The following is a 15,289-nucleotide window of genomic DNA, read 5'->3' on the forward strand; positions in this document are numbered from 1 at the left end:
ATCAACAAAATTAACTTTGGAACAATTAGATTGGACACAAGTTATTAAAAAAACTTACTAAGTCCTTTCCTTAACAACTCTTCTTATAAGAGAGATTTCACAATCCGTTAAAATACCAAAGGAAATATTTGTATCCATGGACGTGATGTTGAGGGGTAGATAAAACCCCGATTTAGTTTGTCAAATATCACAGTGACAACATACCTGGTCAAGATGAACAAGTTGGGTCTCGTCTTCTATATAGCCGCCATCGCACAAACAACCGACGCAGCTGCTAATAAAATTTCTGAAAGCGATTTAAAAGCTTTCGTGGGTCATGTCTTGAAATGTTATAACATATCTGGGCTATCCTTAGCCATGGTGACCAAATCACAGACCATTTTTACCGGCGGATTCGGTGTGAAAACGTTCGAAAAAGGCGATCTGGTGACATCAAAAACTCTCTTTAATGTCGGATCCGTGTCAAAGTCCTTCACCGCGACTATAGCTGCCGACGCCGTTTCTCGGGGGAAGATAGAATGGGATAAACCGTTAAAGGACACGTTTGGTAAAGATTTCCAACTTTCCGATAGTTTTCGGACGGAGAGAGCTAGTTTGAGAGATGTACTTGCCCACAAGATGTGTGTTCCTGAATATTGGGGTGCCACCACGATCGCGGAGAACATAACACGACAGGAAATGATCAAGTAAGTCTACTTTTAAAGGGTGTATAGCTCTATTCCTTAGGATCTTAAAATAAACGAACATAGAACTAAAGGCACATATTAATGTATGTCTACCTGTAAAATAGAATCCGATTTGTGCATAGAGTAGAGCGACAGGGCCTAGAGGAAACGCCTTCTTTACAAATGAAGTGCACGAAAGATTCCATTTTCTGACTGACCAGATAGAGGAAATGAAATGTGGTTTCACGCCCTTCTTTTCTACACCGACTGGGTCAATGATTTAGATTTTTTTCTCCATTGAATTCCTGTAATTACTTGAATTCAGGTTCGTCAAAGGTTGGTTTTAAAATGATCAATCAAAGTCATTTTTAATAACATATCTTCTTTTTATACGCCGTCGACGATACCCTTTCGACAGCTGTCTGTCTATTCTTGGTGTTGTAAAAAACTCTAGATGTCAGAGATTTAAAATGTATTCCTTCAAACTTGCTTTGTTTTACTAGCCATCAGGAGGAAGCCAAACGGTTTTCCATGGGGTTTTGCATCTGTATTAGGAACCTTGTAACTGTCCACTCGACAAATCTAGGTCATTTTGGGACTAACATGTAGTTCAAATTTATTTCAATAATTCGCTTGCCCGTAGGAGTGGGAGGAAACCGGTGGAACCGGAGGAAACCCACAAGGTTGGACAGGCGATCCTACTCCTTGTCGTTGACTCAATGACATACCTTCTGATCCAACGCGCACGCGTTAACCATTCGGCACCCCGATTTCCCGTTCTGCAGGTCAGAGTTTTTCATTTTCTACTTTTAAACCTGATGAGATTTTTAAGCTAACCCTACTACTGAACGCCATTAAATTTAGAATCGCTGATGGAGTATATATGTTGCCTGACAGCACTATGTTTATTCTATTTAGACGGTTACCATTCTATACGACGTTCTGTGATCTACGAACCGAATACCAATACAGTAATCAGATGGTTGTAGCCGGAGCCGCAGCAGTAGAAATAGCAACATGTCAATACTGGGAGGACGCCATCTTTCAGAAAATTTACAAACCGCTAGGTATATACAAATAACCTTTCGTTGATTTAAAAATAAGGAGAAATGAAACGAAACGAAATTGGGTTTAGCTTCTTACTTTTCTTCACTTATTGGCTAATGAAGACGAAATGAAATGGGTTTAACTTTTTACTGTTCTATATCCAGCTTGGTTAATGAAGACGTGAATACGCCATGCAGTGTGCTATAGGCTCTGTTTGTCCCAGACAACGTCGTTTTTACTTATTCTTATACTAGTTGAGTTCCAACTGTCCAAGGTTCTTTTACGTTGTCCGCAGCCTTTGAACCACAATACCCTATTCTATGGCAGGCCGACCGTTTTACACTCTTGTTGACAACTCAGTGATGGAACAATGGACACCCTATTTAAGTGATCAAACGCCTTACTCACTGAGCCACCTTGTTTTCCCCTTAAAATAGAAGATTTATTTACCGTAATCATTTAGGCATATAGTAGGGTCATTTTGGGATACTGATGCCCAGATGCCAGCAAATTCGCTAAACTTGCTTGCAATGTTATATCCATTTGGACATCGTGATGTGGAACGGTTAACACAGAAAGTCGGAGAGATGTATTTGCCATTAACATTTAAGACTGGATAATCCTCGCGTTCTTCCGGCAAATCACCAATCAATCCACGAAGGTGAAAAGTTCGCTAAAATGTCGTTTATTATCTTTACGGATTGCTTTAAATAAGTTTGATTTTGTGTTGAACAGAAATGAAATAAAATGGGGTTTAACGTCCCATACATCGAATTCAGACTGTCAAGGGTTCTTTTACGTGTGCGCCAATATGTACACGGGACTTCGGGTTTTCGTTATGTTATTCCTTGCCAGGCTCCCCGTCCTGCGCCACTGCCACGGGGAAACAACGCCGGAAATACTGATGAACTTTCGCGGTCAACTGCGGGATTGAACGTCAACGTCTTACTCACTGAGCCACCTCGGCACCCCTGATTTACTTGTCTAGTCAGATATGCGTTAACTGGTCACACTTTCATCTATAGACAAAAGTATTTTTTATATTCCGTCTAAAATGGGGAATTTTAAATTTAAATTCGATTTGATTTCCATCTTCTTGATTTTGTTTCTGTAGGAATGAACGGTTCTCGCATCGGTTCCAGGATGTCAGATGGGGATTGGGCGAACACTGCTATATCTTACACAAATTTCAATGGTAAACCAGTTCCAAATCCTGAACAACAACAATCAATGTAACTAAATTTAGAAAACTAAATTTATAATGAATTAATACACTTGATAGTTTAACTGTTTCGGCGGTGGGGAGTAAGTTTGAAGATAGTGATAAAATCACCATTGTCAAAACCATTAACCAAGAGTGTAGCAAGGGGACTCGGACCTAGGTAACTACCATGGAAACTTTAAGCTGCGGGTATACTGAAATATGTAGCGTGATTGTTTCCTGCATTCCGAATATATCATCGCCTCTCTTTTGCGGCCTGTGAGAAGTCCGGAAGGTAGATAGGCTATCTCGATGTATTTGAAGTCTCGGAAACTGATAGCGAACATAAACTTTTATCTACTGGCCTTGGTGCTGTGGAGGGAACGCCGATATCTTTAATATGAATGTTTAATTACACCTTCAGTAAAATCTAAAGTACCGAGGACATGGGCGAAATACATATGTCTGTATTATTGGTGTTGCTTTTCTTTCGTAGTTGAATTACGGATTTGACGTAATAAGTTGGTGTTGGCAGACCATTATTTAAAATAATGGTACGAACAATTTAGACAATATTAGAGCCAGAGAAATACATGTGCTGAACGGTGTACCAATGAAGTGAAATGAAATGGGGTTTAACACCCCACTGATCTGCTCCTACTGGGCTAATAAAGACGGGCATACGTCATGCAGTGTGCTGTAAGTGAACTTGTGCCCGATCAGCGGCCCTATGACCTACTCTTTTATGGATTTCCAACTGCCAAGGGTTCTGTTACGTACACTCATGTGTACACGGGGCCTCCGTTTTTCGTACCATCCGAACGACTATACGTTGCCCCTTGCCAAGCCTCCCGTCCTGCATCACTTACAAGGGGGGGGGGGGCAGGCTGGAAATTTGTTTAAAGATCTCGAACAAAACATTGCGTAATAGAATGATAACGTGCGCGACACAATTTTTTTCCAAAAATAAATATGATGAAATATTGTATATGATCTATTCTAACTACATGACTATTTGTATATTTAGAATCTTAGATTATATGGGTCCAGCTGCGGGTGTTTATAGTAATGCCGAGGATATGGCCAAATATCTTCGTTTCCATTTAAATAACGGAAAGGTATGATATTTTATGCAAATAGAAAGTGTCTAGCACGTGCTCTTTGATGGGTTTTATCTAGACCCAGGTTCACAGGTGTTCAAAGTATTTAATCTTCTATGTCACAAACCTATTAAAATGTATTGTGAAAAATCCATATTTTGGGATAACTTACCAAGTACTAACCAAAAGGCCACCCAAACTTAAGATACATTATGGAAGATTAGATAACGAGCTGGCAGTTCTCACTATTATAGTTAAAAACTAGATAATGTAAAAATTCAGTCAAATTGATCCACTCTGAACCGATAATTTAGCGATTGAATTTTCGGCCTACATTCTTATATTCTTATATCGAATCCCAACTGCCAAGGGATCTTTTACGTGCACGCCAATGTGTACACGGGACCTCGATTTTTCGTCCGAAACGAACGACTCAACAGCTGTCCTTGTCAGGCCCTCCGTCCTAAACCACTGACAAGGGGAAACCACGCCGGTAAATCCCAATGAACTTTCTTGGTCAACACCGGGAGCGAACCCGTGATCTCCACGCTAACGAGCCAGTGGCTCTTTTTACTAATGATAATTTATGCCATTCATACAACTGTACTTTAAGGACAGTGTATTTACTAACCACAGGGTGACAAATAAAGAATAACCTTGTAAATATAAACTATTACCCAACAGTGCTGAATCTAAAAGGGTAGACGTGGGGACAAACGGCCCGAACCCTCCCCATCTACGGGGAGGGTTACACATTTTGTATTGAGCAAAATATCAAAGTTCCATTCTGTTATCCACCCAGGATATCAGAATGCACAATATCGAAAATATTTTTCAAAGTTTTCTGGGGGAGGACACGGTACAGCCCCCTCTCCCCACCCAACTCCTCACACACTGCTTCAATAAGTCAGTAATTTGAGGGTATTTTTTTTAAACTATTCACAATATTATTCAGGATGAAAATGGAAAACAAGTGATTGCAGAAAAGGAATTGGGAGATACTCACAGGTCTAATTATGCTATTCAACAAACTGATCAAGTCACTACAAATATATTCCCAGTCATGAGTACTATTGATGCATATGGTATGGGATGGCGAACCGGATATTATAGAGGTATTTATTAAAAGCTTTATGGGATGGATATTATAGTATTACAGGCTTATGGTATTCTATGACGGACCGGATAAGTATTACAAGACTATAGACAGGCCACAGATCACCAATTATTTCCTCAATGCTAATTCTCGTTTCTTAGATCGGCTGTATCAGACGAGAATTAACATTAAAGTCAATGAAGCAAATTAATGGTGGTCTGTATGCTACATATATACTCTTCAAAAAAAGTAGAGGATATTCAAAAACAATACAAAACTGCGGAAATGCACTGCTGTTTTTATTAGAGGTAACCAGTGTATGTTAATAACAGGCTAGTTGCCTACACATAAGCATAAACAGTTCCACACTGATCCGCAGTGAATATTTGCTTGGCCGCGACAATCACTGATAAGGATGACATTGATGCGGCTTAATGAGCTAGAAATATTAACTTTTTTCCTGCGACAAATTAAATTCTAAAACATTTTTTGTATATATTGGAAAAATAAATAAAGGCGTTTGACGTATTTGTAGGTAAAAATTATTTCCGATTTAGTGTAAATGGGTATTAAATTGACTAAAATGCAGCATTCTCTCCGAAGCAGTTATGTCTTATGTAAACAATGCACGCGCCATTCAGCCAATGATTCACACCGCGTGCTGTGACAGCATGTGTTAAGGCAGTCATCTATGACAGAGATATTTTACGAGACTCGTAAGTCTCTGTGAAACAGATTGAAACAGTTCATATGGGCGGCTTATCTGACGGCCCAAATTTACTCGAAAAGAGATACACTGTCAAAAGTGAAAATGGACGTTTTTGATTTTTGTCTTAATAATGAGTAATTGCTCCACCAACCCTCAGATATACAGCAATTCGTCGTGGCATGCTCCTAATCAACCGTCCAGTCACGATCTGGGGCAATCTGACCCACTCCTCTTGCAGTGCCACGGCCAATTCTTGCAGTGTTGTCGGTTTACGTTGACGTCGACGAACACGTCTCCGGATCAAATTAAACGTAACAGATACGCTAACGGAAATCTTATGCAAGAACCGATAGGAAAGCAAACATGGATAGGATAAACCAGCAAGCGGCAGTTTTCATCAACCCTTCCTTGAAGTGTCAAATTTGACAATGAACCCCTCCCACGTGTATGGCGTTATTGCGTGTCGCAGGTGCAGCTCAGTGATTCTGTTGGGGCGATAAGTTCTTCGTCTGTGAACCTAATCTCAAAGCATGTCAAGTGTCCATGACTATTTATCATATCACAACCTGCATAGGTATTTGCAGTTCAATATCGCCTACTTTTTTGAAGAGTATAGATAAAAGGCATTCGCCTGAGGAGAGTTGTCCTCCGTTAAAGTCAAAACTTAGCCAAATATATGGTGAAATTATCCTCTTTTTGTTGAAACAGGTTACAGAAAAGTAGAACACACAGGATCGTTTAGTGGTTATACGTGTAGGAATACATTTTTACCGGATGTAGATGTTGGTGTATGGTTATGTGAAGCTAGTAGTTATGATGGTTATACGGCCAATCAACTTGTGTCCTGGTATACACTCGACATGCTTCTAGGTTCGTACTTTCTTAATATTTTGCCGGGAGCTCACCCTTGCTCGGTGTAAACGGCGTAGACTCACTAAGCAGGTCTGGACACGAATGTAAATGTTGGCTGAGAAAGTTCCATAGGATTGTCTAGTCTGGTTTCCAGGTCGGAGAGTTTGGTAAGGAAAGGTGTCTAGTCATTCGGATGACTAAAAAAAACGTTGGAGTGCACGTAACGGAACCCTTGAGAGTTGGAATTCGAAAGAGAATTGGTGGAAACGCCGCTGTCAAGAATTAATTTCCCTCATTGCATACTACGTGGAGGATAGTTGCCCTGGTTGGTGGAGAAATACTGGACTGGTTCATTTCATGTATATTATTTTCTCACTTTATATGCCATCATAAACCATGCTTTATATTTCACAAAAGCCGTCTTCGTGAACCAGTCGGCGCAAAACAGTAGGACGTTTATCCCCTTTTCATTTCCTTCCATTTCCATTCTCCAATATTGTAGCACCATAGGTCTTTTGTCTGACGTGGAGAGCGGACCAGGAAACCGGTCGCCACACCCTACGTAGAATCCATGCACCTTCTTTTACTACATATTTCTGTAGCCTTGTGATCGTCTAGAATTTGTCTCTAGCTGTCTTTACTTCTGCTTCACGTTGTGTATTTACTTCTTACAGTTTCTTAAGACGTTTGTCTTACCAGGAATAACAATGTGATAGTTTGCTTCAACATATATAGCTGAATATAGGTATACAAGCATAATATATAACAATACTAGCTAAAACCATTTCTCTACCCTAGCCAGACTCGCGGCTGTCTAGGAACTCAGATGGAGCCTCTCGGGAACCTAATAGAAGTCTGGCGAATTCTCACCAGTATCCTAATTTTGTATCTACTGGTTTTGGACATTCAATTATCCAATTGGTCAAATATGATGTAAATAATTATAGAGATTGGTTAATTGAGCCCAATGACGTCGACAACCCACCCTTATATGGTGGAATGGAATTTTACTGAAGAATATTCTCATGAGATATCTGTTAACATGTTGTTGACATAGAACCAGTTATGTTATGGCTCTACAAGTGTTTTTATATCATAATATGTCATTCAAACCCTAAGTTGATTTAAGTATTTTAAGTACATATCACATATTATGCGAATATGTTATTTCTCGAGCAAAAATTCTACTAAAAGTATTACAATATATGTTACGTCTCCATCCGACAAACAAGGCATGCGCCAAATAAACCTGGTGATATCTCGACCAATCACGACAGATAAAACGCTTGACTACATGTTTCTATTTTAGGGAGTGACAGAATGGTGTCAGGACTCAATTCTGAATTACTTTTAAAATTGCAAGTCTGTCCATTCGGAATGTTGCCGGTTGACAATCCAACACCCCAACCCTTAACAACAGAACTTGATTACTCTGCCGTATCCCTAACAAATCTATTCAGAAACATAATTTACAATCTCGACCCCAAAGATAACTTTACCGTTTGCAATCGATCACGTGACAAGATGGCGGCGTTTAGATTTTTTCTCTGAAATTTATGATTGTTTTCCTGCTTTTTACCAGTTTTATTTACGATAATATGGATTAAAATATGACTATAATGGAACTGATCCTGTATATATATTTACTGCTGTGATTTGATACCGGATTCTGCAGATTAACGGACTTTTGATACTTCTATATTTTTTCCTTTGTTCTCCCCAAATCAAGATGGCGGACACGAGTCTCAACTCCGATACTGAAGGTATGTCACCAAAGAATTTATCTATTTGTTCTATATAAGTTCGTCCAGTAATGACAACATATCTTCACCAAACATTCAACTATCAGATAATGGTAAATTACAACAGCCATACGAACTTAATCCTACCAAAAGTCTTCAAAAGTTATTGAATGCTACGTTTCGTCAGGATCTTCCAGTATCGGAAACTGGAGGTGGTTTTCGACTATACTTTGCTACTGGTCACTATGTTGAATTTAGAAGCAGCTTAGAATCGGATTTACTCTACTTCCAAAATACTTCCTACAGACCTAACTAAGAAGGTTGATGTAAATGCTCAATGCGAATCGTCGATAATCAGAGTAAATTCGACCGACAAAAGCATAAATTGTAGATATACTATCAATCTGTTTCACACAACAGTCAATGCTCTTGTAAATGGTATAGGCCAAAATGTTTTTATTTTCGATCATCTACCCGCTGTACTTGAGCAAATCAACTTAGACAGAGCTACTATATTAAATACAAGTGTTAAGACGGCCGTTCAAAATCATCCAGTGAAGGACAATATACATGAAACCGACTCAAATTCGTCCTCATATCCACCCAACAAACACAAACAGAGCTCCATAACACAAATTACGACGAATAGCTCTTCTCCGATAGCTATATCACGACAGACCACGCCTACCAGTGCCATTCTCTCTAAAGCAATATCAGGTAAAAAAAACTATGCCTTTCGTCTTCACCATCTACTAGATCGACAATAAGGAAACCCAGTAAACCAGTCACAAGAAGTTCGAAACTGAATAGTAAATTATATGTCACGAAACAGAAGACACCAACCACATACTCCAAAATTGAAGAGCTTCAAACACTTATCTCTAACCTGAAACAAAGTCTAGAAGCTACTAAAAATGAATCAAACACCTCAGTTGCCTTAAATGGAGAACTCGGGGTACTAAACTCAAAACTTACAGAGGAAAACAACGTTTTCTGCAATCAGATAAACGAACTTGCATCTGAAAATGAAAGTTTAAAAATCAAACTAAATAGTAGGCCTATATACCACCTTTCCAACACAATAACTACCAAAATTCTTCTCACCCGCCCATGGATCATCACCACGAAAGAATCATAGAAACACAGAAATCAACATGGCTTGAACGCTATCAAAGGATTAAATTAATTGAGCCTAAACAAAATCTGATAATAGGGTCATCGGTGACTCAAAATCTTCAACCAAATCGCATGGACAGGAGCAGAAATACCTGTATAAAAACAATAAGAGGCGGAAAGATAAAAGATGTTGTTAATTTTCTAAAGCGTTGTTCTAATAAAATCTCTGAACATTATAGCGTAGCTGACTGCATGGGGCAGTATAGGGAACTCACAGGTTTGTGTAAGGGGATGTTTCCTAAAGCGTCGGTAAACTTTCTTGAACTTTTACCGTGGGTCTTCGGAAGACTTCAACATTTCCATTCAAACGATGAATGTGGAACTCCAAAAAATATGCCATGAATACCAATGCAGCTTTGTTGATACTAGATCTATTTTTATGAACAGCAACAACACAATTAACGATCAAATGAAATGAAATGAAATGGAGTTTAACGTCCTACTGTTTTGCTCCGAACTAATTAACGATCAACTCTACCACGGTACTACACATCTTAATGCTCTGGTATCCACCAAGTTAGCGACTCTCTTCAAATCCGCGTTTCAACTTCCACGATAAACAAAGCCAGAGAGAACTTGAGTATTAAGCCGGCACAACAGAGCAACCCCTTCTTTACTTTTCCACAGCATGTCTATCAGAATATGGGATACCCCCACCTACAGCGTATGAACCAGGTGCTTTTCCTCTACTGCCAAACTTCCCCCTTTCATTCCACCTCCAACCCCCGAACTCAACAAAGAAACTTGTTTAAGTAGCAAATGACTGTGCTTTAACTATGTGTGTTACCCTGTTGTCCACCAGTGATATGTACTATGCATGTACTCATAAATACCAAATATTACTCTATGTGCTACCTTGTGTTCTGTGGTATGTGACCAATGTATAGATAAACTCATAGATATTAACTGTGTATACTCGTATTATTACATGTGCTATCTTGTTTTGAGTGAAATGTTAAAGACTTATGCTGCATTGATTACCCCAGGGTTTTTTTAAATTGGGTTTAGCAGGTAACGATCATTATTTTAGTGTTGTATAATATACGTAGTTGACCTCATCTTGTGTATTTATTTATATTTATTAACGATGTATGATTTTTTGACTAAAAAAGGTCTTCATGTGGGACTTCTTAAAGGACAATATTGGTGTCAGCCATTATAAAATATGTGATAGAGCTCGTTAAATACACCCCAAATATAATTTTAACACAGAAATCATTGCTACGGGAGTTGTGTAACAAGCACGTGAAGAAACGGGAAGTGACGTCAAACATGAGTTGTCCTTCTATATAACTGACTGAAGTAACGATTGGTAACAGACAAACGATCGAATTTCATTTCACTGATAATTCCGTTGAAGATGAAAAGTTGTTATATGAGACGATGAGACGATATCTGACAATTCAAAAAAAGAATTGGCTGTCAGTAGATAAAAGATAACGAACAAATTAGAAAAAGTCCGTGCATTAACATGTTTTTATTAAGAACAGAATGAATAAAAAACGGGGGATTTTTCTACTTTTTCTCGTGTCCCTTATCTAGTGACAGTCAATTCTATTTTTGAATTGTGAGATACCCTCTCACCGTCCCATATAATAACTTTTCAACTTCAACGGAATTATCAGTGAAATGAAATTCGATCGTTTGTCTCTTACCGCTCGTTACTTCAGTCTGTTATATAGAAGGACAACTCTTGTTTGTCATGTTTGGCGTCACTTCCCGTTTCTTCACGTACTTGTTACACGTCTCCCGTAGCAATGATCTCTGTGTTAAAATTATATTTGGAATGTATTTAACCAGTTCTATCACATATGTAATAATGACTGACACCAATATTGTCCTTTAATGTATGTCTGATGAATTCATTGCATTCCCTGGATTTCATTCACCTATTAGACGCGATCAGTGTTCAGTTAGCTCCTCTGGATCTTTGTTATGTGTTAGGGATACCATTAATTGTAAAAGAAGAGATGATTTGGAACCAAATAATCTTGAAACTATTTGGGTTGAAATTACCTTAAAGAGAACAAAACCAGTGTTAATCTGTTGTTTATACAGAAATCCAGCATCTGACTCGAAGTGGCAAGATGAATTTAGATCAATGATGGACTCTATGTGGCTTAAGGACTATGAAATAATTTTATTTGGCGACATCAATATTGACCTTTTACACAAAAAAATCTCTCATGGACGAACACATTAAATTTATATAATTTAACTGAAATCATCTCCTCTCCTACTCGTGTAACTAATTCTTCTTCAACTTTAATTGATCATGTTATTGTATCTTCTCCAAATCATATCATTGAAACTGTAGTCCCGTATTATTCCCCAGACCATTTCCCCAATCTGAACGACAGACTCACCCTACCTGCAGAGAAGTGACTCTGACACAGTGAATAGCCATGATATCGATATCACGTTATCTAAACGTCACAGGTCATGAGGTCACATCAACAAACAAAATGTAAACACCATCATTATGATCATTATCAACATTACAAGACACAATGTTACATTGTAAACAATGGCCTTCTTGCAGCCTTTAGGACTGTATAATCCGTACAGAACGTCTTATCGCTTCTTCCAATGATTTGTCACAAAAATAACATCATCTCCAACTCTCGATTTGACGTCGTCATATTGGCACTATTTTGTGCTTCGGTCGTGTCTATTTCAGATATACACAATCAATTCTGTTAATGTTTTTAGCGTGGGGATTGACTAATAGGTAATTTATTTCAGTTCTAAACAAAAATTTAAAACTTTAACGCAATTTTAAAAAATAGCCAAATTCTGGCTGGGATTACTGAGAAAAATGGCCATTCACTGTATACGTGCGAAAAAAAAGCCAGGTACCATTTAATTTTTCTACGTTAGTTACGTACGACCATTTCCCCACATGTATTTATGTATCCTATAGCTTTCAGAAATTTTAGTGACGAAAACTATATTCGCGATATAAGTCAAATTAATTTCGATAAGTCTATTTTGCAAATAACCCCCAAGACGCTCTTACAGCTTGGTATAATCTTGTTACCCCAATAATTAATCAACACGCTCCCATAAGAACTAGACGAGCTAAAACAGCTGTTAAACCACAATGGCTTACAGATGAAATATTTAATGAAAGAACGCGATTTTCATAAGAGAAGCTAAAATGAAACAGAATTTAAAAGATGTCGCAATAGTTTAAAAGCCATGATTAGAAAAACTAAATCGAAATATCTTCAAAATCTCGCTGGTGATTGTAAAAATCCCAAACGAGTATGGGATGCAATAAACTCAGGGGTAAACAAAACTAAAAACATTTCAACTATTCCAATAGATAGAAATACCCTTAACAACTTTTTCTCTGAAATCCCTGATAAAATACTTCACGCGAACAGCGATCACGTGACAAATTCGTCATCTTATGACAATCTGTTAAAAGAGCACATAGATTCAAAAGTACCGACAAATGTATCTTTCCATATTCCCTTCATTAAAGTATCTTTTATGAAAGAGTCTCTTCGGTCGCTTGACGTGTCAAAGGCAGTAGGCTTGGATTCAGTAAATCCACTGTGTCTTCAGTTGGGCGCAGATCACCTTTCCCACAGTCTAACCCATGTCTTCAACCTATCAATAAAATACAATACCTATCCTTCGTCATTTAAACAAGCTAAGGTGATTCCAATTCACAAAACTGGAGCTAAGGATGACCCAAATAACTATAGGCCTATATCTATTCTCTCAACTGTATCAAAAATCCTTGAAAGACATATACACGGGCATCTTAGTAAGTATTTAAATAAATATCACCTCTTGTATATGAATCACTCACATTATGGAAAATATATATGATGCTATAAATAATAATCTTCTTTGTGGTACAATATTTTTTGACTTTAAAAAAAGCTTTTGATCTGGTCAATTATGATTTTTTATTGACGAAATGCAGATATCTTAAAGTTTCTAAAAATGCGTTACAGTTCTTAGAATCCTACTTAAAAAACAGAAACCAGCGTACTTTCGTTAATGGTGAACTATCTACTATGAAGCCTACTCACTATGGCGTACCTCAAGGATCGATATTAGGACCCCTCTTGTTCAATATTTTCATTAATGACTTGCCATTAAATCTCCTTCCAAAACTGACCTCTTTGCTGATGATACGACAGTCTACACCTTTGGCCCAACCGTTGAAGTTCTCCAAACAAAACTACAGCTTGATGCCGACAGAATAAAGGTCTTGTGTAACCAAAACGGAATGAAACTTAATATAACAAAAACTAAAGCAATGCTCTTTACAACCCACCAAAAAAGAAATTTTCTCCCCACTACCCTTGATATAAAAATCGACAATGAATCAATAGAAGTAGTCTCATCCTTTAAACTTTTAGGCGTCGTTTTAAATCATAATTTAACTTGGAAAGACCATATTCAATATATCTCTAAAAAGATTAAGTCAGAAACTTTTCCTTCTCCGTAAGATTAAACAACATCTCCCTCTCTTCCTACCGCACTCTTTTTTATAATGGTCATATTCAGACACATTTTGATTACTGTTCTCTAATCTGGGACTCCTGTGACACCAAATCTCTTGAATGTCTCTCTAGATGACAAATCATGGCCTTTAAACTACTGCTTAATGTCGATCATACCGCTGAACTGTACCCAATAATAACTACCTTGACACTTTTAACAATAGAAAACCGTCATGCCTACAATTTATGTAACTTTATTTCCAAATTTTTTATCTAAGCAATGTCCTGTTTATCTGTTCAATCTTTTGTCTTTCTATGAAACCCCATACACCAACATTAATAACAAACTAATCACAATGCGGCCAAAGCTTATTATTGTAAAAAGCAGCATATGTCCATATATAAAAATAATGTATTTTTCCTTGTTCCACATTTGTATGCCTTTTGCTTTGTTAGTTATATGTTTTGTTTGGGTTTTTTTTTTTGTTTGGTTTTTTTTTTTTTGGGGGGGGGGGGGTATGTGTTATTATATTTGTCTCTTTTGGTGCTGTCATCTTTTGTATTATAATTTCATTCTGATTATTTTATACTCCTCTTCACCCCTCTCTTTTATTTGTTATGCTATCATTTATTGTATTTCATGAAGGGCAGGGTGGTAGAAAGGCTCCCACAGCCTAATCCTTTACCCTTCTTAAATAAAGGTATTATTATTATTATTATTATTATTACATTCAAAATGGCCGGCTTGTTAAGTTTTACCAGAGATAAACAAAGGGTAAACTTATCTCTGGGATCGAGATTGATAATTTTATTAACATTTATTTCAGGTGAACAACCATGGTTGAAACCAATAGACTATCCTGCCGGACGTGGACCATTATCCGCCATATGCAAGAAACCTAAACGTCGAGCTGTACCCTCAACAAGAAGGCCCGTTTCGTCAGCCCCATTGGCATCTCAATATATATATGGCCTTATGACAGCCATTATTTTAGGCTTATTTTAACAAATGGAGTGTTTCATAATCTAGATTGATATATGGCTTTATATTGTTGACATTAATGTCCATCCATAAAATAACATACTATTTTATAAGTAACTTTGTTATATAATATACGGAAATAACATACTGTCCTTGAATACTAAATATTGTTAGCTAATGGTGGGCGTAATAATAGCATTCTATGTGCCTGTCATACTTATGTAATAATAATACAATATATTTTATAAATAAC

General features: G+C 37.6%; 1 protein-coding gene across 1 annotated transcript; it reads left to right on the forward strand.

Annotated features, from left to right (window-relative positions):
• Positions 1-213: 213 nt before the first annotated feature.
• On the forward strand, positions 214-15,089 carry LOC126829856 (beta-lactamase). The gene is made up of 8 exons (XM_056102873.1): positions 214-686; positions 1,584-1,732; positions 2,827-2,944; positions 3,941-4,031; positions 4,969-5,128; positions 6,527-6,688; positions 14,882-14,923; positions 15,085-15,089. Exons 1-8 carry the CDS (start codon positions 214-216, stop codon positions 15,087-15,089), a joined length of 1,200 nt encoding a protein of 399 aa, XP_055958848.1.
• Positions 15,090-15,289: the final 200 nt, after the last annotated feature.

Source organism: Patella vulgata, chromosome 8, assembly GCF_932274485.2.
Source record: "Patella vulgata chromosome 8, xgPatVulg1.2, whole genome shotgun sequence".
Lineage (NCBI taxonomy): Eukaryota > Metazoa > Mollusca > Gastropoda > Patellidae > Patella > Patella vulgata.

Bases quoted from the DNA above. Each gene is read 5' to 3' on its own strand.
- LOC126829856 (XM_056102873.1), top strand. From the start codon at position 214: ATGAACAAGTTGGGTCTCGTCTTCTATATAGCCGCCATCGCACAAACA. The intron at 687-1,583 runs GTAAGTCTACTT...TATTCTATTTAG, and splicing joins ACACGACAGGAAATGATCAA to ACGGTTACCATTCTATACGA. The intron at 6,689-14,881 runs GTTCGTACTTTC...CATTTATTTCAG, and splicing joins TACACTCGACATGCTTCTAG to GTGAACAACCATGGTTGAAA.